The sequence below is a fragment of the Phacochoerus africanus genome, chromosome 8, assembly GCF_016906955.1.
Source record: "Phacochoerus africanus isolate WHEZ1 chromosome 8, ROS_Pafr_v1, whole genome shotgun sequence".
Classification (NCBI taxonomy): Eukaryota; Metazoa; Chordata; class Mammalia; order Artiodactyla; family Suidae; genus Phacochoerus; species Phacochoerus africanus.
Genome location: NC_062551.1, coordinates 55,135,745 through 55,160,294, shown reverse-complemented (window position 1 = coordinate 55,160,294; position 24,550 = coordinate 55,135,745). Strand labels below are relative to the sequence as shown.

Here is a 24,550-nt window from a genome sequence, read left to right as displayed (position 1 = left end):
AGCTCCGATTTGACCCCTAGCCTGGGAATTTCCATATGCTGAGGGTGCGGCCCTAAGAAGCAAAAAAAAGAGTCATTCTTCCTTTCATTCTTTCTGCTTCTTTGTATTTTCACCAATAAACAGGTCGTTTAGTTTAAAAATAAAATAAAATTTAAACATTTTTTAATTTCCTTTTTTTTGGGGGGGCAGCTGCACCCACTGGCATATGGAAGTTCCCAGGCTAGGGGTTGAATCGAAGCTGCAGCCGCCAGTCTACACCACAGCCACAGCAATGCCAGAACTGAGCCTCATCTGTGACCTATACCACAGCTCATGGCAACACTGGATCCTTAACCCACTGAGCGAGGCCACGGATCAAACCTGCATCTTCATGGATACTAGTTGGGTTCATTTCTACTAAGCTACAATGGGAACTCCACAAATTCCTTTTAAAAGTCACAGTATGATGGAGTTCCCATCGTGGCTCATTGGCTAACGAATCCGACTAGGAACCATGAGGTTGCAGGTTTGACCCCTGGCCTTGCTCAGTGGGTTAAGGATCTGGTGTTGCCGTGAGCTGTGGTGTAGGTCGCAGATGCGGCTCGGATCCCGTGTTGCTGTGGCTATGGTGTAGGCTGGTGGCTACAGCTCCGATTCGACCCCTAGCCTGGGAACCTCCATATGCCGTGGGACCGGCCCTAGAAAAGGCAAAAAGACAAAAAAAAATAAATAAATAAAGGTCACAGTATGATAATGTTCTCACACAGCTCCAAGTATTCACCCTGGGTTTTTCTAATCAGATGACAGATTATTTAAGGTCAGAAGATAAGAGGCTGGAGGTGGGCACTGTGGCAGGATTAAGAGCTACGGGGTCAGCCATGCCTGGGTTTGAGCTTTGGCTCTGAGGGACCTTAGACAATCAACTTCACCTCCCTGGGGTCTCAGTTTCTTTGTGTGTAAAATGGGAATAATATTAGCCCTTCCCTCAAAGGAACACCAGGAGGCTGTAGTAAAATACATAGGATGGCTGGTGTATAGTAACCACTCACAAACACTAGCCATCTGTGTGATTACGTTGGAAGAGTTGGAAGGGACAGTAGGGTTGATGTGGACCAAAGAGAAGCCCAGAGAGGGTAGGCATCTTACTCAAGGTCACACAGCAGAGACCATCCCTGGGCGCCCCACTCACCTGAGCTCGCTGCAGCTTCTCAGTAGCCTCTGCTCGTGCCCGTTCCCCATCACCAGCCCGGCCCTGCACCTCCTGCAGCTGTGACTCCAGGCGGCGCCTCCGCTGCTCACCCTCCTGCCTCGTGGTCTGCAGGTTGCTTAGCTCGGTCCGTAGCTCAGATACTTCGGCCTCCAGAGCCAACCGGGTCTTCTCCCATGTACCTTTGCTCTGGTAGGGGAGAGAGACAGCAAAGATTTGATTCCCTTTCTCCACCAGCTCAAGCATACTCCTGCCACAGGGCCTTTGCACTATCTATTCCCTCTGGAACTTCTCATTGTTCCTTAAACTCCCAGGCACATTCCTGCCCCAGGGCCTTTGCACTGGCTGTTCCCTCTAGATCTTCTCACTGTTCCTTAGACTCCCGGGCACACTCCTGTCCCAGGGCCATTGCATTGGCTGCTCCCTCTGCTGGAATACATTTGCCCATGATGCCAGGATGGCTCACACACCACTTTCCCGTTTTTTACTCAGAAGTCATCTTTTCACAGATATCTCTCCATGGCCTAGTTCGAATGGCAACACCGTTCCCACCTGCCCCACCTGCCATTAGCACCCTGATCCCCTTTCCTGTTTGTCATTTTCCCAGAGCACTTATGACCCTGATACACACTATAAATGGGTTTAGATCATTCTCTCTATGCCTCGCCTGCTAAGACGTGAGCCTTATGATGGGAGTGGGTATTGGTTGTTTTGTTCACAGCTGGGGCCCCCAGTACAATCCTGGGAACAGAGTGTATATTCAATTAATGTTTGCTTAGTGAAAGATGGATGGAGGACATAAATATGGGAGGAGAGAAGTGGGCTGGGCTGGAACCAGCTGAAGGTACCTCCTCCAACCCAGCATCCTGCTTCCCTCCCCATGGCTCCCCAGACCCCCCTCCCACTTTTTTCATCTCAACTCACCCTCCGGGCTTGTTCCAGCTGCTCTGCCAGCTCTCCCAGTGCCTGGCCATGGCGCTGTCGTAGCTCCTGCACCGCCACCTCGTGAATGCGTGTCTCCTCCTCCAGAGCCTTCTTCAATTCTGTCACCTCCTGTTCCCTCTTGGACCTTTTTTATTGGGGAAGGGGACAGGGAACAGAATTTCAGAATCGAGGGAGGCTGGAACTTCTGGGGAGCCCCTAACTGCTGGTTGTGCCTCCTTTAATTCTTGCCCTCCAAGACTGGGGACCTCATTCTATATTCCCCAAGAGAGTGGGGCGGTGATGCTGCAGGAGGAGTGTGGCTTTAAGGGTGAACTCCTACTCATCCTTCAAAACCCTATTCATGAGGCCCCTTCTCAAGGAAGTCTTCTTGGTCTCCCTCCCATAGAGTGATACAGGGGACTTCTCTTATCATCCATGATGTCCTGTGCTGCTCCATTAAAGCTCATTTGTTCTGGATTGGGTCTGTCTTTGCCTGAATCTGCCTACCCATAGACGGAGTTCCTGAGGGCAATGCCTGAGTCTGACTCATCTCTATCCCCAGCTTGGTCCAGGCAGGGCCCAGAGCCAGTACCCAAAAAACAAGTGTTGAATGACTAAACATTTGTGCAGATGGAGAGCTTGGACCCGTGCCCTTTTCCTCTCCTCGCACCAGGCCCTGCTTGTGCCTTGCCTGTGCAGCTCAGCCTCACCGGAGCTCCTGCTGCGCATTGGTGGAGTCCAGGGTATCCTCCAGCTCGCCCCGCAGTGCCTCTAGCTCCTCGCCCAGGTCCCGGCGCTGCTTCTCCGCCTTGGCCCTGGCCGCGCGCTCAGCTTCTAGGTCCTCCTGGGCCTCCGCCAGCCCTGCTTGTGCCTCCCGCAGGGATTTGAGCATCTGGGCCCGGGCCCCGCCCTCCTCCTCCACCCTGAGGGTGACAAGAACCAGGGGTTGGTACAGGGACAGGCAGGGGGTGGGGATGATTTCTGGGGTGGCCAGTCCCAGGTTCGGATCCCAGCTCTGCCCTTAGGTACATGCCTCCGATACTCAGAGCCTCAGCTTTCTTAGCTGTAAAATGGGAATGTCCATGCCAAATAAGGCAGCAAGGACCCAGAGTGGGAAAGGATCTGCCCTGGTTACATGGTCAGGGGGTGGCAGAGCCCACCCCAGACCCCCCTCATAACTCCCACGGGAACAGCCTCTTGCAAAGTGAAGCTGAATGGAGGGGCAGTGTGGACCGCGGGTAAACATCTCAAGGAGAGTTCCCGGGTGGTCTAGGGGGTTAAGGCTCCAGCGTGGACACTGCTGAAGCTTGGGTCACTGCTGTGGCTGGAGTTCGATCCCTGGTCCGGGAACTTCCTCATGCTGCCAGTGCAGCTGAAGACAAACAAATAAACAAATAGCTCCAAGAGATGCACCATCTATGGTTTGTATCCCCTTCCCGGCCACCTGCTCTGGCAAGTGACAGCCTCTCTGAACTGCAGGCTCCTGGTCCATGAGAGAGTAAGACCGCCCCATTCCACAGGGACTGCCGTGAGGCTGGCAAAAGAAATAACAAGAAAAGCTCAAAAGGCTACATGTTATATGACTCCACTCATGCAGACGAGCAAGAATCAGCAGGTAGTATGTGGACAGAAAGAGATTGGTGGTTGTCAGGGGCTGAAGGGAGGGGGAAAGTGGGAGTGACTGCTTAGTAGGATTGCTTTTCTTTTCTTTTCTTCTTTTCTTTTGCCTTTTTTTGGCCTTTTTAGGGCAGCGCCCACGGCATATGGAGGTTCCCAGGGGTCTGATCAGAGCTGTAGCCGCCAGCCTACATCACAGCCACAGCAACAATGATTAACCCACTGAGCAAGGCCAGGGATCGAACCCACAACCTCATGGTTCCTAGTCGGATTCGTTAACCACTGCGCCACGACGGGAACTCCTCCTATGGATTCTAAGATGCACATTTTCCTACACTTGACCTCTCTGAAATCGAGCTGCATCCATACACGAGGCGCCTCAGATCACATGGAGCACAGTGGGTAAAAAGCATCTGAAACACCGCGGGCTGTCATTAGCACACAGTAAGTGCTCAATAATTGTGACTGACTGGGATGACGAGGCTGATGATTCCTAAGACGGCCAGAAGGCTTGTCAAGTCAGAGCGGATTCTGGGCTATTTGGTTCTGAGAGGCCGAGCAGGAGGGGGAGAACAAATAGCACTTTCTTGCCTCCGTTATGCATCAAGAACTGCGCCAGTCTACACCACGCGGGGCTTGGTGTCCACTTTCCCTTAACAGGGTGGGCTTGGAACTCTGGCTGTGCCCCCTATCCAGGAGGGGACCCTGAGGTTGGGGGCGGCGTGGTGTGGGCTCCGCAGCCCGGTGCCGTGTACCCCCCGCCCAGCCCGCACCTGGCCAGGGCGGCCTGCAGCTCCTCCTCCTTGCGGCCCAGCTGGGCCCGCAGCTCCTCGGTGCGCTGCTGCTGCTCCACCATCTGCTCCTGCAGCTCGGAGCCCTCCACGTCCAGCCGCCGCTTCAGCTTCTCCAGCTCCTGGCGGCTCTTCTCCTCCTTCCGGAGGCGGTCTGAAGGCGGGACCCACAGAGCGCCCACGTTGAGCTGAGCTTGCCCTCCTTCCCAGTGTCCCCACCCCTGGGATCGCCCACGGGGCCCGGGCCCCTGGGCCAGACCCCCAGGTGCCGCCTCCCCCAGTGACAGCCCCTGATCCCCTTCACTCTCCGCCCTCTGCCCTTTCGTTCCTGCCTCCCTGCCCTCCTCCTCTGCTTTCTCCCTTTTGATTCCGCTTCTGAGTCTACAGCAAGGGACAGGGAGACAAAAAAGTGTCTGAAATGGTTAGTGGGACAGTCGGCTAGAGAGAGTGACCCAAGACACGGAGGAGGTAGAGACAGCTTAAGAGCCAGAAGGACACCCAACCTGTTCTGAGCCTTCTTTCCTGGCCCCATTTAGCGGATGGGACCACTGAGACCACAGGGCACTGGAGGGTTGTTTGCAGTCCCCCTGGACCCCGCTGGAGCGAGCGTGCACCGGGCCCCACAGCTCCCCCTTCCGGGCGGGCGCTCACCCTCCATGTCGGCAATCGTGGCCTCGTATTTGAGTCGGAGCTTATTGAGGCTCTTGACTTTCTCCTCCTCCTCAGCTGCCTGGGATGAGAACTCGGCCAGACGTTCCTCCAGCAGCTTCCGCTCCTGGGAGAAGAGGGAGGTGGGGGTGGGGTGTCAGGGGTCGGACCCTCAGCTTTGGTGTCTTTGCCACCTGCGTTTCTGCCCATCTCCATCCCTCCTCCCCGCCCCCCTTTCCCATTCTCTAGGGTCCAGGGACCCGTCCCACCCCCATCCCACCCCCACCGGTTCATGCCTGTTCCCTGTGGAGACTCCCACTAGTTGAAGGACGCCCCCCATCGTGACTCCATCTTTCCACGGCGGGATGCTGAGGTCGATTCGAATCACTTGCTGTTTATTATCGAACTGCCACGAGCATCCCTGCACTTCTGCTGCATTCATGGGTGGGACCTGGAGCCTTGTTACTATTCCCCGTGTGATGCCTGGACCAGCAGCATCAGCACCAGATGGGAGTTTGTTAGGAACAGAAACTCAGGTTCCACCCCAGACCGGCTGGATCAGAATTTGCACTGGAACAACCTCTCCATAAAATTCCTGGGCACGTTAGGGTTTGAGAAGCACTGGCCTGGACCAGCACTTTTCTTTCTTCTATTTATTTAAAAAAAAAAAAAGTTGTTTTTTTTTTTGGCCATGCCCATGGCATGTGGAAGTTCCCAGGCCAGGGATCAAAACCATCCCACAGCAGTGACAATGCTGGATCCTTAACCTGCCAGGCCACCAGGGAACTCCATAGTTATTTATTTAATAATTTAACTTATTTGAATTAAATTTGAAATTCGTTTATTTTTTTTTCGAGCAGCCCTTTTTAAACCGTGAGTGGTTCTGGAAATCAAGGTTTTGGATCAGCACCACCTTAACAAGAAAGAAATAGAACAGAGTGGACGAGAAGAGCTACTGCATCAAAGGAATGTTCTAGAAAACTCCTGTGTGTCCTTGAGCGCTCAGTTCAGGCACTACTGCCTCGGGGAAGCCTGCCTGGACCAGCCCTAGCACAGGATAGGCACCCCGCTCCTCCATCTTTTCTGACAGATTATAATTAGTTGATGATGTGTGATTGTGTTGCGTTCCTGGGGCGACGCATTGAGCACCCCTCCCCCACGTCCCGTGAGGGTAGAAGTGGTTTTCTAGTTCATCAAATGCCATATTCCCTGTGCCTCGCCCCATCCTGGCTGTGGTAGGTTCAAGAAGGTGGCAGATTCTTTGCCACGTTTCCAGCCAGGGGCAAGGTCTAAGTCCCCACCCCTTGAATCTGGACTGAGCCTGCTCTAAGCTCACTGGTTTGCAAACCACAGCCTGTAGGCCAAACCCGGCCCACGGTCTGTATTTATAAATAAAGCTTTATTGGGACACAGCTACAGCCATTCAATTACAGAGCATCTGTGGCTGCTTTCACCTTACAATGACAGAATTGAGTGGTTGTGAGACATGAAGTGGCCTGCCAAGCCCCAGATATTTATTTATTTATTATTTATTTTTTAAAAACCTATTTTCAAATACATTCATTCAAAAGGATTCAAATTCCATAGGTTGATCTTGTGAGATAATAGGAAGTATATATATTGATGTCTCTGCTTGTAGCTCTAGGCACAGAGCTCTTAAAACCCTTATAAATTCTTAAGTGATAAGAACATTGGGAGCATCTTTTTCTTTCTGTTGTTAAAAAAAATTTTTTTTTTGGTCTTTTTAGGGCCACACCCACAGCATATGGAGGTTCCCAGGCTAGGGGTCGAATTGGAGCTGTAGCCGCAGGTCTACACCACAGCTACAGCAATGTCAGATCCGAGCCGCATCTGTGACCTACACCATAGCTCACAGCAACCCCAGATCCTCAACTCACTGAGCGAGGCCAGGGATCAAACCCGCAACCTCATGGTTCCTATTGGATTTGTTTCTGCTGCGTCACGATGGGAACTCCCTAAAATTTTTTTATTATAGTTGATTTACAATGTTCTGTCAATCCAAGCCCCAGATTTTTTTATTTCTATTTTTATTTTTGGCTGCACCTGTGGCATGCAGAAGTTCCTGGACCAGGGACTAAAACTGCATCACAGCAGTGATCTGAACCTTAGTGGTGACAATGCCAGAGCCTTAACCCACTGAGCCGCCAGGGAACTCCCTCTCTGACCTTTTAGAGAAGATGTTTGTCAACACCTCATCTATAGAATTCAGGGGAAGAGACGCTGTGTCAGACCCAGGCTTAAGCTGACCCACAGAACAATGGGATGTCAACACGGGGGCTTGTTTTTAGCAATGCAGCTTAGAGGGGTCTGATGATACAGGGAAAGTGACACGCAGTAGTTGCCCAATAAACATCAGCCTGAGGGATGCTGTGACAGAGAGTCAAGGAGATGGAAAGCATTCAGGGGGGACATGGTTGAGACGGACAGTTCAAGGCTCCCCCCCCACCTCACCCCTTGGGTATTCACAGGCCACCAACCTTGCTCAGCTTGGCGTTCTGATCTTCCAGGAGTAAAAGATCTTCCCCAAACTTTTTCAGCTTTGCCTCCGTCGTCACCTTCTCCAGCTGCAGCTTCTGCCGGGCCCCTTCCTCAGCCTCGAGGTGGGCCTCCAGCTCCTGGAGTGGAGAGGAGGCAGGGGTGAGGCCGCAGGGGCTGGGGGCTGGCGTGTGATGGGAGGGGTGGGGGTGGAAGGGAGGGTTCATGGACCCCCGGGGGGCTCGGGGCCCAGACAGGTCCAAGCTCTGGGTGGGGCTGGGAGGGATCTAACCTTTCCTGCTTCATTCACGAGCTTAGCGAACATCGCCTGAGTGCCTGTGGCGGGGGGCAACCTTCTAAGGCATGAAGGGTAAATAAAAATCTTTGTCCTTCGGGAAGTACATTCCTGGGCACGCGTGAAGATTGTAAACGATAAACCCCGGAAACGAACACATCCTGGAGAAGGACGCTGTCCACTGGGGCAGCGACCAGGCACGTGTGGCAACTTAGGCTGGGAGACCGGACGTTAAGATGTGATATTTTGCCATGACTCGGAGGGAACTCGGGGGCACTGTGCTGGGTGCAACATGTCAGACAGAGAGAGATAAATACCATATGATCTCATTTATAAGGATAAAAATATAAAAAACAAACACAAACAAGAAAAAATGAAAAACGCTTTTAGATACAGGGCCACAGGTGGGTGGTGGCCGGAGGTGGGGCTGGGGGAGGCGGGGGAGCGGGAGAAATGAGGGAAAGGGGCCAAAGGTACGAATGTCCAGTTAGAAGGAAGTCACGGGCATGTGACAGACACCGTGGCAGCTGGAGTTAACCACGCTGCCCCGTGAAGTTGGATGTTCCTAAGAGACTAGATCTTAAAAGCTCTCATCACAAGCAAACTTTTTCCTAACTACATAAGGTAACAAATTTTTTTTTTTTTTGTCTTTTTAGGGCCACTCCCAAGGCACATGGAGGTTCCCAGGCTAGGGTCGAATCGGAGCTGCAGCGGCCGGCCTACACCACAGCCACAGCCACTCGGGATCCGACCTACGCCCCAGCTCACGGCAACGCCAGATCCTTAACCGGCTGAGCGAGGCCAGGGATCGAACTGCATCCTCATGGATGCTAGTCGGGTTTGTTAACCAAGGAGGCACGACGGGAACTCTAACAGATGTTATTTAGTCTTATTCTGGTGACCACTGTGCAACGTGTACAAATACTGAATCATTGTGTGGTACACCTGAAATTAATATAATGTGGCAATTCTGCCTCAATTAAAACAATTCGATTTATTACGTGTGGCCTTGATAGCTGCTAACATTGGGAGGCCCTGTAATGGCCGAATCACAAGACCTCCTACTCATTCTGCCACCAAACTTCAGGTCCCCTGATCACATGACCCTCCGTATTGTGGGAACCAGACATAGAACCTGCTCATTCCTGTGTAATGGACTTCGGTTACCTGCCAGCCCTTGGAATCACTTAAACAAACCAATCACGAAGAAGAGAAAAACAGACCAAACCCAAAAACCCAAAGAAACCAACCAACCCCATCTTCCTGCGGAAACCAGGGGTTACCTCACCCTCTTGTTACGACTAAGCCTGCCTCCCACAGCTGCGGCTTGTTCGCTCCATTCCTGAGTGCCACCCCAGTGTGGCTGTCTGTGCCACGGCGTCTGCCTCCCTTAGGTTGTGAGTATCTGTGACTAATAACCTGCTCTCGATCGTGTCTGTCTGGGATGGGGTGTGAGGGGTTAAGCCATCTCCATAACCAAAGGTCGGGGTCCCCCCTCACTAATGGGGTCAAGGGGAGGTGATTCACACCATGGGGGTGCTTAAAATGTGACTGGTGTGACTGAGGAACTGAATTTCAATTTTCTTTTAAATTTATTTTTTTAAGCATCTTGTTTGCTTTTCATTCATTATGGCTTTCATTTTACAAACACTCCTTATTTCACTGATAAAATTCCAGACCGGTGCCCCTTTAAAACAATATTCTGAAGGATCTCAGATCTCGGGTTGGGTATATTTTATATAATTTTCCCTTGCATTAATGAAATGTTAACGACTTCCTATACCACATACTTTCCAAGCTGAATAGAAAAAGGAAGGAAACTGTTGAGTGGAACTTTGTATGTGCGCTTATAAGGCAGGTAGCACGCATGCTTGTTCACAGGTCAGCAGCTTATTAAGGTTCAGAGGTTAAGTGATTTGCCCCAAATCCCACAGCTAGGAAGCAGCAGTGTCAGAATTCCAGCCACGGCTGCCTGACTCTGGTTTTCTTTTAAATTTAAAACTGGCCACTCAACTAATCACTGGGACACTTTTAAGTATGTTTGGATCAACTTGTGCGCGGTAATCTACCTTTTTCCCACTGAAGCAGAGTGAAGTACAAATGCAGATAGAGTCCTGCCAATGAAAATTTAGCATCTGAATGGAGATAATGTCTTAAGGATAAAATACACACTAGAAGGGGAACCATGGGAGGACAGACTGCCTTCAAATGCATCAGCACAGAGGCACATGGAGCCAGGAGATGGATGAGGCAGGGTACTGAGGCTATTGCTTGAGCACCTGGATCCAGCCACACCTGAAGCTTATACTACACACTGCAGAGTCTCCCATTATTTGAAACCAAAAAAGCATTCTTTTTGCTTAAGCCACCTTGAGCTGAGGGTTTTGTTTTGTTTTGTTTTCCCCTTGCAAATTCATGGCCAAAAAGAGACAGTGGTTGCTGAGGCAAGGGTGGGCAGGGTAGACAGAAGGGGTCAGGGGAGGTGGCCTCTGGCGCACGGGTCCAGACCTGTATATGTTGCTGCAGCCTCTTCTTCTCAGTTTGCAGCTGGCGGCTGCACTCCTCCTCCTCGCCCACACGGGCCTCCAGCTCCGACACCACCAGCTCAAGCTCCTGTTTTCGGGCTGCCAGCCGCCCCCGGGTCTCCTCAGCCTCAGCACACAGTTCTGCCTCCGCTCGAAGTTGCTCTGCCAGGCGGGTACGCTCCTCTTCCAGCTGAGGATGGGGTGGGAGGTCAGCGGCCATCAGGCAGTGCTCCCAGGATGGCCCTCAGTGGGGCACCAGGTCCTTCCTGCCCCCTATTTATTTGGTCCTTTGAGGCCTGGGTGGCAGCAGGGAGGGTGGAAGGCAGTCCCCCAAGTGGTTCATCTCAGGGTGACCCCTAGTTACGGCGTCAGAGCCCTGGGTATCTCCCTCTCCCTCACCTCTCCCATCAGCTCATTAGCTCCCCGCTCCATCTCTCCCACATCCCCCCATTCTGTCCCCCATAACCCTGACGGGCTTGGGCCTCATCTTCTCCCGATGGACTCTCTCTCCAGCCTCCTGACCTCAGTTGTCCATCTCCAGTCCATCCTCTAAACAGCCCCACAGAGGACTTCCTATCATCTCACATTGCATTTACACTCCTATGCCTAGACATTTAACCCGAGGAAATAATTCTGAAAAAAGCAAACAGAAGAATGCTCAAAAAGGGGTTTGCTTTAGCATTATTTAAAGATACCAGGGGAGTTCCCTGGTGGTCTAGTGGTTAGGACTTGGCACCTTCACGGCTGCAGCCGGGGTTCAACCCCTGGTCTGGGAACTGAGATTCAACATCAAACCGCTGCACACCATGGCCAATAAAATAAAATAAAATAAACAATAAAATAGAATAAAACAAAGATACCAGAAACACTGGGGTCTTTATTAACAATGAAAGTCCTAGGCCTGAGTAAGGTAGCCTGGCCACCTAGCCGGCCCAGTCCCCTGAGTATCTTCGTTGAGCAGCAACCTGCTCCACCCCACCCAATACCCTGGCTACTCCCCAGGCCCCTGCTCCCTGCATCTCACCCATCCACCACATCACACGTCGCAAATTTCTTCTTGGCCCCAGTAAATCTCGCTCTCTGCCCCCAACCTACCCCGCCCCGGCTCGCCCGGAAGCCCCGCCCTCCCTGGGGCCCCGCCCCTTCTTACCTGTGCCACCCGGCCCTGGAGCTCGCCCACCTCGCGGGCACTCTGCTGCTGCAGCTCCTGCACTTTCTGCAGTTCCTGAGCCCGCGCCTGCAGCACCTCATCCTGCCGCGTCACCTGCAGCAGTGGCTTCACCTGGGGATGGGGGGTGGGGAGGATGAGGGTGGTGCAGGGCTGGCTCCCACGGTGCTCCGCCAGCGCCACCGGGCTCGGGAGAGAAGAGCTCCTACTCTGAGCAGCACCCCATTCCTCAGTTCCCACGCCAGCTCCTCCACGACTGGCCATGTGACCTTAGAGACCAAGGGCCTTAGTGTCCTCATCTATAAAATGGGGAGGGTGACAGCCCCTACTTCCAAGTTAAAAGAGCCTGGATCAGTCAGGGGTCGGTGACAAGCAGCGATAAACGTGTCCCTTTTTGGCTATAGGATCCTGGGGCATACGAGTCCCACTGGCCACTGCTACTGGACCAGCTACTGGACCTTGGTCCAAAGTCCAGAATGAGAGATGCACTTTTCACTGTGTGGTTCAGGCGGGAGTGACAGGTGTCACACGCATACGAATAACAGAAATGAAAGCTTCACAAAACCACCCTCCCCCGGCTAAGTGGGATACACTTTGCTCATGTCTGTCTGATTATCTTTTTTTCTTTTTCTTTTTTGTCTTTTTAGAGTTGCACCCACAGCATATAGAAGTTCCCAGGCTACGGGCTGAATAGGAGGAGCTACAGCTGCTGGTCTACACCACAGCTCACAGCAACACCAGATCCCTGACCCACTGAGCGAGGCCATGGATGGAACCCACATCCTCTTGGATACTAGTTGGATTCGTTTCCACTGCGCTACAATGGGAATTCCCAAGAGCTGTGCTTTTGCCTCCAAATCTCCTCCTTTCTACCCTCCAGCTTCCCCCTGGGGGACTGCCCTGCCTCCAACTCACACCCCTGGATCTGCCCCTGTGCCTTGAGCAGCCCTGTGATGCCCGCCTGGCTCATCTGATGTGGCGTGACTGGTTCTGGGATGGTCACCTGACTCCAGCCCATGAGAGTGAAACTTGGGACTCTGGCTGGAGCTCTGAGATAAGCAAAGAGCACCCTGGCTGAGCTGGTGTCCCCTGCGTGGGAAAAGTCTGCTGGGGATCACCACACAGGAACAAATGGGAGGCCTGGAACGTTGGGGGACTTTGGGCCCTTGTACCACAAAGGGTTAACTCGGCAGATCTGCATTGTTCCAACCCAGCACATTTCAAAGAAAGGACTGGCCCTTGGCAGGCTCCTGGGAGATCTTATCTAAACCCTTGAAGGAGTTCCCTGGTGGCTCAGTGAGTTAAGGAGCTGGCATTGTCATGGCTGGGAACATCTGCATGCTACATACATGGTCAAAAAAGCCCCCGCAAAACCAAGAACTCTTGAAATACCCTGCCTGATGAGGGTGACTTTCTTTACCTTGACCTCTGAAGGGGCTGGAGTAACTAAGGTCAAGCACATGGACAGTCAGCTGGTTTTTTGACTCCCTGCAAAAACCCTGGACGCTAAGGCCTGGGTGAGCTTGCTTGGTTGGCAATATCACATATGTGTCATCACACACATTTCTGAAAGAATTAAGCAGTATCTGTATGATTCTACTGGGAGGGGACAATGGAAGCTGGTGCCTGGTCTCTCCTGGGCTCTCCCCTGTGCACTTGTCTTTGGTTTTGTTTTTCACTGCACCCAAGGCATGTGTAAGTTCCTGGGCCAGTGACTGAACCCACACCATTGCAGTGACAACCCTGGATCCTTAACTTACTGCGCCACAAGGGAACTCCCTACCTTTGCTGAATTCAATCTCCATCCTCTCAGTGTTATAAACCATAACCATGAGTGTGATAGCTGTTCTAAGTTCTGAGTCCTTCCAGTGAATCATTGAATCTTGGGGGTCTGAGGTACCCCCAACTCAACCCTGGATCCAGCTGCACCTAAAGCTGTCCCCTATCTTTTATCTATGTTAGTTTGAGTCTGATTTTTGGTCACTTGTTACCTCAAGAATTCTGATGGACAAAAGTTGGGCTGATTAGTCCCATTTTACAGATGCAGAACACTGACGGCCAAACCAGGGAAGTCACTTGCCCCAAGCAGACCTAACCCCAAGGTCCCATCCCATCACCACTCAGGCCAGCTCTCCAGGTGTCCTCACCTTGATGAAGAGCCGCCACCACTGCCAGTGTCTCAGCTTGAGGTAAGCTGCACAGTTCCGCTGCATCACCCTCAGGGCACTCTGCTGCTGCTGCCGCTTCTGGAAAGCCCTGGGTGGGAAGATGGGCGGGTGGGGGAGTGGAGGCTTGGCCCCTCCAGGCCTTGTCCCCTTAGAAAGGAAGCACAGCTCTCTCCAATTAGTCAACCACTATGACATGCCTGCTGGGGGCGGACACTGTTCTGGTATCTGTAGATCTTGTTTCGTAACATCCTTTGGTCTTGCCCTTGATTCTCTCTGCCCTGTCCCCTCCTCTCTGTCCCCACAGCCCCAGCCCCAGTTCAGACCTCATCTTACGCCACCTGGACCCTTGCTCCAGCTTCCAGGGCATCCCTGACGTGCCTCCAGGGGGGTCTTCCTAGGCCCACGGCTGACCCACCCATTCCATGGCTCCCTAGCACCCCTGGGCAGGTCCCTGCCCCTCTGCCTAGCATTCGGGGAATCCTTTATTCTCTTATCCCTCCTCTGGGCCAGTTCAAAGGGGGAGGGAGACTTTTCCACAAAGTCCCCACATTCTCTCCTTGGCCTGTGACATTTCGTGTGGATGTGCATCTCTCCTTCTGCACTGGAGTCCTTAGAGGTACTGGCTACTAGGGTGACCCCCTTTACCTGCTTAGCCTGGGCTTTCTCCATTTCAACACAGGAAATCAGGCATCCATAGAGTTCCCATCATGGCTAAGTGGATAACGAATCTGACTAGGAACCATGAGGTTGCAGGTTCGATCCCTGGCCTTGCTCAGTAGTTAAGGACAAGGCATTGCTATGAGCTGTGGTGTAGGTCACAGACAAGGCTCGGATCCCACATTACTGTGGCTGTGGTGTTGGCTGGCAGCTACAGCTCTGATTGGACCCCCAGCCTGGGAACCTCCATATGCCACAGGTGTGGCACTAAAAAGCAAAAAAGACATCATGCATCCTGGGAAACCTCCAGTCCCAGGCAAGCTGGGATGGGTCGTCTCCCTATGGCTAAGTCTAGCTTCTCTCTGTGTCCCCAGCATTGCTCTGGCTTACAGGAACTTCGGGGACTGTAGAACCAAGACACTTGGGCCTCTAGTGGCTCCATCCTCTATTTCTCAGCCCTTCTACCAACTTGGAGGGCCTGACATTTGCAGCCAACTGGTCAACCCTTCCCTGCACCAGCCTCTGGGGCCATCTGGTCAACCCCTCCCTGCACCAGCCTCAGACAATGTGACCCCAAGAAATAGTGTGGAGACCCACTTGCGAGCCAGGTATCCCCGAGCAGCTGCCTGGAAAGACACGATAATATCCGTGACCTTCAGGTCTCGCTCCTCTTCCAGCTGGGCCAGAACCCCAGCGCGGAAAAAGATCTTGCTCTGTCCCACACGGTAGAGGTTGGGATCCAATTCCAGGGCCTGGATCTGTGAGGAGTGGGAAAGGGGTTAATGAGGAAGAGCAGTGATTGCAGGGAGCCAAGGAGATACAGGAGGACGAGGAAGGGAACTAGCCTGACGGCACAGTTCCGAAGGCAGGTTTAGAAATAGGGAAAAGGGCTTGCCCGGCGGCACAGCTCCGAGGGCAAGTTCTAAAAACAATGAGGCTCACCTGCCAACCTGACAACAACGGCAACAATAACAAAATAAAGGCTTTGCACAACAGTGCAAGAATAAAAATTGCTTCTTGGAAAAAAAAATCAGTCTTTTCTGTTATTTACTTATTATTCAGTCTTTCCTGTTATTTGTTTGTTATTCTTTGTTATTTTCCTATATCGTTTTGTGACTCAATAAAATTGGAACAACAAAAATTTGGAACAGTAATAAAATAAGAAGAGCTTCACCTTGGAATTCCCCCATTCAGATCTAATGTAGGTAAAAACAAAGTGTTCATTGGTTTGTTACAAGTAAGAATAGGTTTTAGAGTTAGGTCATTGTGGAATGTGCGATAGGTTAGAACAGGTTAGACATACATTATTCTTGATGGAAAAACATAATAATAATCTTGCTTTTAATGAATTTTGTAGGAGGCTTTTAAGTTTTAGGAAATTAAGTTGCTTTGATATAAAAAATATTTTCTCATACTGTCCCCTGACCATAACGCTTTGACGTTAGCACCCCAAGCTTTAATCTAAAAAATGAATTTTTGTAAATGTCAAATTCTTGTGCTTGTGACCTTCCCAGTTGTTAAAGATTAGCTTAAAACAATAACGGGTGGTGCTTGCTAAGGGTAACCACAAAACGTTTTGTACCGAATCGCCTTATTTTCATATAATGTTTTTTCCACATGCTGTTTTGTACCCATTATAGTTTTACATGATGTATTGTATCCATTAGTTTTAATAAAGACCCTTAGAACACAATGTATATCTACTGTATGGTGTAATCTGAAAGTTTAACCTTTAAAAATATGATTTAAGCACTGTGATGTAAGTTACAATTAAGCTGTCTATATAAACTGCTACCTATGCTAATAAAATTGGAGCAGTCCAGCGCCCTGAAAAAAGGGACAAAGAGGCTGTCTCCATGTGCATCTGCCGACACCTTCCATCCCCGCCGGAACACCCTGGCTGCTGGAGCTGGACTCGGGCAAGTGATGAGAGGGGAGGTCCCAGATCCCCTCCTCTACCATTTTAGGACTGTGCACACGCCTGTGTGAGTGCACACACACACACACACCCTCAAACCCCCCCAAGCCTCCAACCCACACTCACCATCTTCTCACAGGCCTGCTTCCCATCCATAAAGCCCTTGGGGATGGCATTGGGTGTCAGGATCTCGTACCTGCAGCGGGTGGGGTGAGGAGTAACAGCAAACTGTCACTACGGCCAGGCACTGGGCTCAGAGTAACAAACAGCAACGACAATGACAATAGGAAAGGGAAGAAAAGCAGTCACATATTACCGAGGGCCACACACCAAGCTGAGAGCATTCATACCACCACCAAAGGCAACAGTGACAATAAAAGCGGCCAGTCCTTGGACATTTACCATGTCTGATTACAAGCATTTTATGACACCAATGCCATTTGCCATTGAGACGTAAAACAAAGGTGGGTCTCAGAATGGAAGTGTGAGAATAACAGAGAGTGGCTGATGCTTTTGAACTTATTATGGGTTTGGTTCTAAGCTACATAGCTGTTTCTTTTACATTTCTCTGTGCAACTCAGAATTTTATTTTTTATTATTATTATTACTATTATTTTTGTCTTTTTGCCATTTCTTGGGCCACTCACATGGCATATGGAGGTTCCCAGGCTAGGGGTCCGATCGGAGCTGTAGCCACCCGCCTACGCCAAAGCCACAGCAACCCAGGATCCGAGCCACATCTGCGACCTACACCACAGCTCACAGCAATGCTGGATCCTTAACCTGCTGAGCAAGGCCAGGGACTGAACCTGCAACCTCATGGTTCCTAGTCAGATTCATTAACCACTGAGCCACGGCAGGAACTCCCACAACTCAGAATTTTAAAAGTGCATTTCACAAACACAATGTGTCTGTCCTCAGAGCCTTTCCCCTGCTGTGCCCTCTCCCTGGATCCTGACATTTCATTTAAAAAATAATGCATATGATATACATATGCATATATACACACTTACCTATAATCTATTAATGTCATATATTAATATACTATATGTTATGACCGGTGTTTGAGAACCCTGTGTATATCTGTATCAGCTGCTCAGTCACCAAGGATCTCTTTTAATTTTTAACTTTATTTTATTGACGCGTAGTGGACTTACGATGCCGTATGAGTGTCAGGTGTAGAGCAAAGCGAAGCCAGGCATCTTGTTAAAATGCAGATCCTAATTCAGCGGGTCAGATGCGGCCTGAAATGTGCTTCCCTAACAAGCTGCGGGTGACGCACAGGCTGCTGGTCCCCAGGCCACACTCTCAAGTAGGAAACCGCAGGCCCCGCCTCCCCCTCCTCGGCGCCCAGACTAGCAGTGGGAGGGGCTTCGCACGCAGGTGTGCAGGCTTCCGAACCCCGAGCCCCGCCGCACCCCGTGCCTCTCACCGCTGCCGGAACTCCTGGAAGAGGATGCGGTTGGGAAAGCCCTGGCGACAGATGCGGATGCCCTCCAGGACGCCGTTACAGCGCAGCTGGTCCAGCACCAGCCGGGGCTCCAGCTTCCCCGCCTGCGGAGAGCAGGGAGACGCGCGAGGTCAGGGGCGGCCACACGGGGGCGCCGCCATGGGACGACCGCCGTCAGCGGAACACAGTCTAGGAAGCGGGCCTCCGAACGACGCCCAGACGACGTTCTTTTGAATAGGTAAATTTCGTTGACTTGTCTTTCTTTTACTTGCTTTTTTCCCCCAAAAGTAATACACAAATGGTAAAAATTAAACAGTACAAAACACTCAAATTATACATTCTGGGCGTTCCGGTCGTGGCGCAGTGGTTAACGAATCCAACTAGGAACCATGAGGTTGCGGGTTCGGTCCCTGCCCTTGCTCAGTGGGTTAACGATCCGGCGTTGCCGTGAGCTGTGGTGTAGGTTGCAGACGCGGCTCGGATCCCGCCTTGCTGTGGCTCTGGCGTAGGCCGGTGGCTACAGTTCCGATTCAACCCCTAGCCTGGGAACCTCCATATGCCGCGGGAGCAGCCCAAGAAATAGCAACAACAACAACAACTAAATTAAAAAAAAAATTTAAAAATAAATAAATAAATAAATAAACATAGTAAAAAAAAAATTATACATTCTGAAAGACAACTCTTGCCTTGCCCAAGTCCCCAGAGTAGTCAACACAACACCCAGTTTTTCGTTGAACCTTCTAGATCAGTTGTTCTCAACCCTGGCTACCCACTGGCATCCACTCGCATGGTGTTTTTGTTTGTTTGTTTTGGGCATGCAGAAGGTCCGCTGCCAGGAATGGAACCCGAGCCACAGCAGTGATGACCCTGAATCCTTAACTGCTAGGCCACCAGGGAACTCCTCCCCTTGCACGCTTAAAAAAACCAAAAGCCGAAACCAATGCCCCAGCCCCAGCCCTGGGCAGAATATGAATCTTGGTGCGGGAAGTGGGAGGTATTAAAATATGACACTCACCTTTCTGGATCTTTTTCAAGGGCTATCTAAGCATATATGTCTTGTATTTATTCATTCATTATATATTTAACAAACAGCCATACACTGTTTCCTAGGCATTGGGGACTCAGAGGTGATAACGGAGATAAACCCCCTTGTCCTCAGAATGTTTATGTCCCAGAAAAAAGGGAGTTTCTGCTTATTTATGACTATTGTATGTTCCCTATTCCTGGGTAATAATGCTTCCATAGTGTGAGTGAGAGGGCGATATCCCTCCCCCTAGGCTCTCAGTCCACGAGTGGCTGGGATTGACCTCTTCTTGGCACTGGATATAGTCATGTGACTCAGGCCAAGCCAATCAGTCTGGTTCAGGGGTGGGCACAGCACCATCCTGGGCCAATGAGAGGCAGCCCTGGGACTTTTGCTAGAGCCATGCTGCAAGAGGCTCTCTGTTTCCCCTAGAGTTGCTGAATGGAAAGAATGAAAGTCTGGAACCACTGGTGGCTGCCTTGCCTCCCCTGAGAAAGAAGCGATCCCTCAGAGAGAAGATAATATATAGAGAAGCAGAGCCTAGGAGTTCTCTGGTGGCTCAGTGGATTAAGGGTCCACCATGGTCACTGCAGTGGTTTGGGTTCAATCCCCAGCCTGGGAATTCCACATGCCATGGGTGTGGCCAAAAAAAGAAAAGAAAAAAGAAACCAGAGTCTAGCAAGGGAAAAAAAAAATTCCTGACATCACCATCTGAGCATCTGGATCCAGCTATACCTGAAGCTGATTGTGGAATTTTCAATTATGTGAATCTATTCATTCTCACTTTTGCTTAAGCCATCTTAGTGACTCTCTCGCAATCAAAAGAGCCCCAAGGAAATGACTGAAAATAGCTAGAAACTGGAAATAATATAGAGGATGGTCTCACAATAACATTCAGTTCTTCTCCTTCCCTCCTTCCTTCCTTCCCTCCTTCTTCCATTCTATCCTTGAATAAGACATTTGGGGGAGTTCCCTGGTAGTCTAGTGGTTAGGACTTGGTGGTTTCACCACTGCAGCCCAGATTCAATCCCTGGTCTGGGAACTGAGATCCCACATCAAGCTTAAAAACCCTGCTTGCCATGGCTGGGAAAAAAATAAAGGCATTTGGCAGGCTTGGGTGGGGGAAATGCCCAGCGAGGTCAGGAGATTGACGACATAAAAGGAGACCGAAAGCTAGTACATGTGTGATATAGCACAGGAGCCAGGTTTCTCACTGTTGCTAAAAAGAGACATTGGACTAGAATGTGACATACCCGTGTGAACTCAGGGTTTTCAATATAAAGTTACAGAAATAAATATAGATTGTAAATATGTGTATACATGTGTGTGCATGTGTGTATGCAGGCACGCACATTCGTGTGTATAGACACGGCTCTATGTCCTGGGAGGTCCTGGAAGTGACACCCTGATACCACTGAGCACATCCAGCACTGGGATCTGAGGCTCTAAGCACCCTTCTCCACGTCAAAGGACCAGGGTTCTGGGGAAGAGTGGTTGTATTTCATCAAATATAAGCCACCAGCCACCGTAAACATGCTGTTCTCTGATACAGCTTCAAAGAAGAAAAACCCTCATCAATTGAACTCGGACCGGCCACTGAATGTAAGCCACATGCCAACTTTAGAGATGCTAAAGTGTGTTAGGCTTGATAAAATATGGAATTTACAGACATGAGGAGACACGCACGCACACACACACACACACACACACACACACACACAGGTCCACTTACCCAATAACCACAGCTCCTACTTTCTGAAGACAGTGTAAGCCCCAGGCACAGAATTTCATAGTGTCATTTTCCACCTGATTCTATAGGACCTATTCTCTGATGTTCCCAATAAGAAAACCTTGGGGTGGCCTAGGAGTCCAGGGGTGGTCTTCCCGCCCCTACATGACACCCCAGGCTCCAGCCTTCTTTCCATCCCGTGCACCTTCCACGCTCTGACCGACCCCTGGGCTTTTGCACGAGTTGTTCTCTGCTTGGAATACTACTTCTTCGTTGGGGCTCAGACCTCACCTCTGCCAGGAAGCCCTCCCTGACTTCGCTGAGTAGATCAACTCTGATGTGATACTCGCCACTCCCACAAATTCAGTGGCACAGTCATCGTGGGAGGTTAAACATCCGTGCTCCCCATTAGCTATGAGAATAGGGGTTGGCTGTTCTTTTCTCTCTAATATGTCCCTACTACCTAGCATGGAGTAGGTGCTCAATAAAATGTAAGTCCCAGAGTTCCCTGCTGGCCAGCAGTTAAGGATCCAGCATTGTCACTGATGTGGCTCAGGTCACTGCTGTGCCACAGGATTGATCCCTGGCCTGGGAACTTCCGCATACCGCGGGGGTGGCCAAAAAATAAGTTAAGTAAATAAAATGTAAGTCCCAGAAATGAATGAATGAATTCTCCTAAAAGGACATTTAATCATGGGATGGAAAGCAACTTACTCAAGGTCACAGAGCCAGTTGGAACTGGGCCGGGGACTAGACAGGATTCTGACCACGTCCAGAGGCTCCACCCGCACCCCGAGCAGTCTTCCCGCCCTGGCCAGGCCACTCACCCGCTTCTCGTGGTTGGGGACGATACAGCGGACGAAGCTGGGGTTGGTGTTGCTGAGTGTGGCCATAAGGCGGCTCAGGGACTCCTTGTAGAGCTGTCCCACAGTCCGGAACATGCCCCGCCGGGGGCGGCCGCCGGGTGGGCCTTCTCCAAGGCTGCTCACCTGCTCCAGCCCCACGATGCCCTCCACTATGGGAGGAGGGAAGCCATGGAGAGACACAAGAGAGGCAGGGGTCAGTCCGAAGGGGCCGGGTTAGCCAAAGGTCAAGGATCTTCTCATTTATAGGACCCGACACTTTACATATGAAATACCTCTCACAGCCTAGTAAGGTTGGGATTATCAGCCCACTGGACTGACGGGCAAACTGAGATTCAGAAAGAAGGAAGACAGTGCCTGAGGCCACACAGCTTATGATCTGAAGATCCAGGATTTGAACCCAGGCAGCATGAATCCTCTCAAACCCTGGCCTCTGACCCTTCTTTCTCCATTTTCCTGATCAGCAGATGCTGCTGCTGCGGACAGCAAATGCTTACCTGGCCCTTACTCTCTGCCAGGCACTGCTCAAAGCTCTTGACATATGTTGGCTTATTTATAAGCCTAGAAAAATCGTTCCTGGGGTTCCCATTGTGGCTCACCGGGTTAAGAACCCGACTGGTATCCATGAGGATGTGGGTTCGATCCCTGGCCTTGCTCAGTGGGTTAAGGATCTGGCATTGCTGTGAGCTGTGGTGTAGGTCACAGATGCAGCTCGTATCCCGTGTTGCTGTGGCTGTGGGGTAGGCCAGCAGCTGGAGCTCTGATTCAATCCCTAGCCTGGGAGCCTCCATATGCCGCGGGTGCGGCCCTAAAAAGAAACAAAAATTGTTCCCATTCTGTAGATGAGGAAAGCGAGGCACAGAGAGGGAGAAGGGCAAGAACCACAGCTGTGTTTTAGGAACTAAAAACAGTGTCACACTTAAAAATGTATGAAACACTGACTTTCTTACAATATTTAAAATGAGGCCAAAAAAAATTTTTTTTTAAAGGAAAAGAAAAAAAAAAAAAAACGAGGCAAACTGCCTCCCCAGTCACCATTTACCCAGAAAGGCCCGAGTTCATGGCAACTTCGTTTCTCTCTTGTCATCTGATGGTGTTTCTCAGGAACCTGCAGCTGGGGCACAATCTGATGACCTTGCCGTCCCCAAGCAGGAGGGTCATTGGGGTCAACCAGATAACTCGCTCTGAGGGCGGAGCTTGGGGCCCAGTGGGGGCTCAGACTCGGCCTTTTCCCTCCCCAGGTTCAAGTCTCCCGCCCATCACCATCTTATCCAAATGACAGTTACCACTTATCAAGTTCCTATAGCACAGGTAAGAGTGGAGGCTCTGGGTTCAAATCCCTGCTCTGTCCCTGACCAGCTGTGTGACCTCAGGCAGGTGACTTAACCTCTCTGTGCTTCCACGTCCTCGTCTGTACAACAGGGGTAGGAGTACGAACACCTGCCTGGGCGAGTTGTTCGGCCAATTCCATGTGTTAATAGGGGTAAAAGGGCTTTGCTTGGTGCACGCAGCATGCAGTATGTGCTCAATTCATGCCGCCGACACTGTCACAGCTGCCCGCATGGCTGCATGCAGTTTAAGTTAGAAGAAGGTGTGATGCTGTTACAAAGTCTGGAAACTGCCGAGGGAGCCGACCAAGGAGGAAAGGAAGAGGGAAAGACCTCTGCGTGGCGAGAAAAGGGGCCAGATGTTCAAGACCAGGTTCCCGGTCCAAAGGGCCCACCCTCATCGTCCAGGAAATCTCACCCATTGATGCACAGCAACAGCCCACCCCCTGACGGAGAAGTGGCGGAGCTGCGCCTCCCTGAAGATCCTTGGGGCGACGGTGGGAAGGAGCCAAGGAAAGAGAACGGTTGCAAGCCCCCATGTTCTGGGGGGTGAGCACAGATGTGAGGAGAGGCAGGGAGATGGGGTGGGAGGTGTGAAGGGAGCAGCATGAGAGGAGAGGAGACAAAAGATGGCAAGAAGGAAAAAAGAAGAGAAGGTTATTAGTCAACAGCACAGAGCAAAGCAGGAGGGGAAAACTGACATTGGCTGTGAACGTTTGCTTTTTTCTTTTTTTGGCTAAATCTGAAGCATGCGGAAGTTCCCCGGCCAGGGATTGAACCTGTGCCATAGCAGTGACCCAAGCTGAAGAAGTGACAACAGCAGGTCCTTAACCTGCTAAGCCACGAGGGAACTCCTGGCCATGAACTTTCTTTTTTTTTTTTTTTTTGCTTGTTAGGGCTGCACCTGCAGCATATGGAAGTTCCCAGGCTAGAGGTCAAATCGGAGCAGCAGCTGCCGGCCTACAGCACAGCCACAGCAGCACAGGATCTGAGACACTTCTGTGACCTACACCACAGCTCATGGCAATGCTGGATCCTTAACTCACTGAGTGAGGCCAGGGATCAAATCCACATCCTTCATGGATCCTAGTTGGGTTCATTAACCGCTGAGCCATGAAGGGTACTCCCTGGCCATGAACTTTTAAAGTCAGGGAGACTGTCCTATTCACCTTTGTGTCAACCACTGAGGGCACCAATGTGGGCCGAAGGAATGAATGTCCTGAGAATGCAATGCCAAGGGCTTAATGCTCTCCCTAGAGGTTGAGCCTGTATCTGTTTTATTAGGTATCCCTTTTTGCCCTGGCTGCCAGGAAGCTCAAGGACTATCTCAAGGCTTCCAGCCAGATTATTATGTTTGCCTCTCTGAAGAAAGTTTATCTCATTTGCCTTTTCCCTGGGGCCAGCTGGGCACCCAACTCTGGGCTGTCAGGATGCCAATTCTGGGCTCAAAGCAGCTGTAGTAGAGATTGATGCTAAAGTGGCCCCACTTCGCTACTGCTCTCGGTGACTTGCGGCTCCTCGGATCTGGGCTGGCCTGGTGACTTGCTCTGCTCAGAACTGTGGAGGAAGCAACACTGTGCCAGGTTCCAGTCAAGGACTCAAGAAGCTTTGTTGTTGGCACTTTTTCTCTTGGGACCCTTTGAGAGCCATGCAATATACAGGGCGTGGCATGTGTCCGTGAGTGGGGCACAGATTCTAAAGAAGTTGGAGGGGAGATGTTCAGCCTGAAGGAGGGGACCCGCAGCAGAATCTGTTCTGTTTCT

General features: G+C 51.1%; 1 protein-coding gene across 5 annotated transcripts in view; it reads right to left on the bottom strand.

The window, feature by feature from the left end:
• Window positions 1-24,550, bottom strand: part of MYH14 (myosin heavy chain 14) — an 89,464-nt gene that overhangs the window by 23,065 nt on the left and 41,849 nt on the right. For all 5 annotated transcript variants that reach the window (XM_047790155.1, XM_047790158.1, XM_047790156.1 and 2 more), the window contains 13 exons: window positions 21,424-21,611; window positions 17,826-17,947; window positions 16,520-16,589; window positions 15,073-15,233; window positions 13,798-13,906; window positions 11,633-11,764; window positions 10,466-10,672; window positions 7,665-7,802; window positions 5,170-5,293; window positions 4,501-4,672; window positions 2,821-3,033; window positions 2,111-2,255; window positions 1,169-1,375 (listed from right to left, as the gene is read on the bottom strand). In XM_047790155.1, coding sequence (XP_047646111.1) covers window positions 1,169-1,375; window positions 2,111-2,255; window positions 2,821-3,033; window positions 4,501-4,672; window positions 5,170-5,293; window positions 7,665-7,802; window positions 10,466-10,672; window positions 11,633-11,764; window positions 13,798-13,906; window positions 15,073-15,233; window positions 16,520-16,589; window positions 17,826-17,947; window positions 21,424-21,611 — 1,988 coding nt within the window. The remainder of the gene's footprint in view (window positions 1-1,168; window positions 1,376-2,110; window positions 2,256-2,820; window positions 3,034-4,500; window positions 4,673-5,169; window positions 5,294-7,664; window positions 7,803-10,465; window positions 10,673-11,632; window positions 11,765-13,797; window positions 13,907-15,072; window positions 15,234-16,519; window positions 16,590-17,825; window positions 17,948-21,423; window positions 21,612-24,550) is intronic.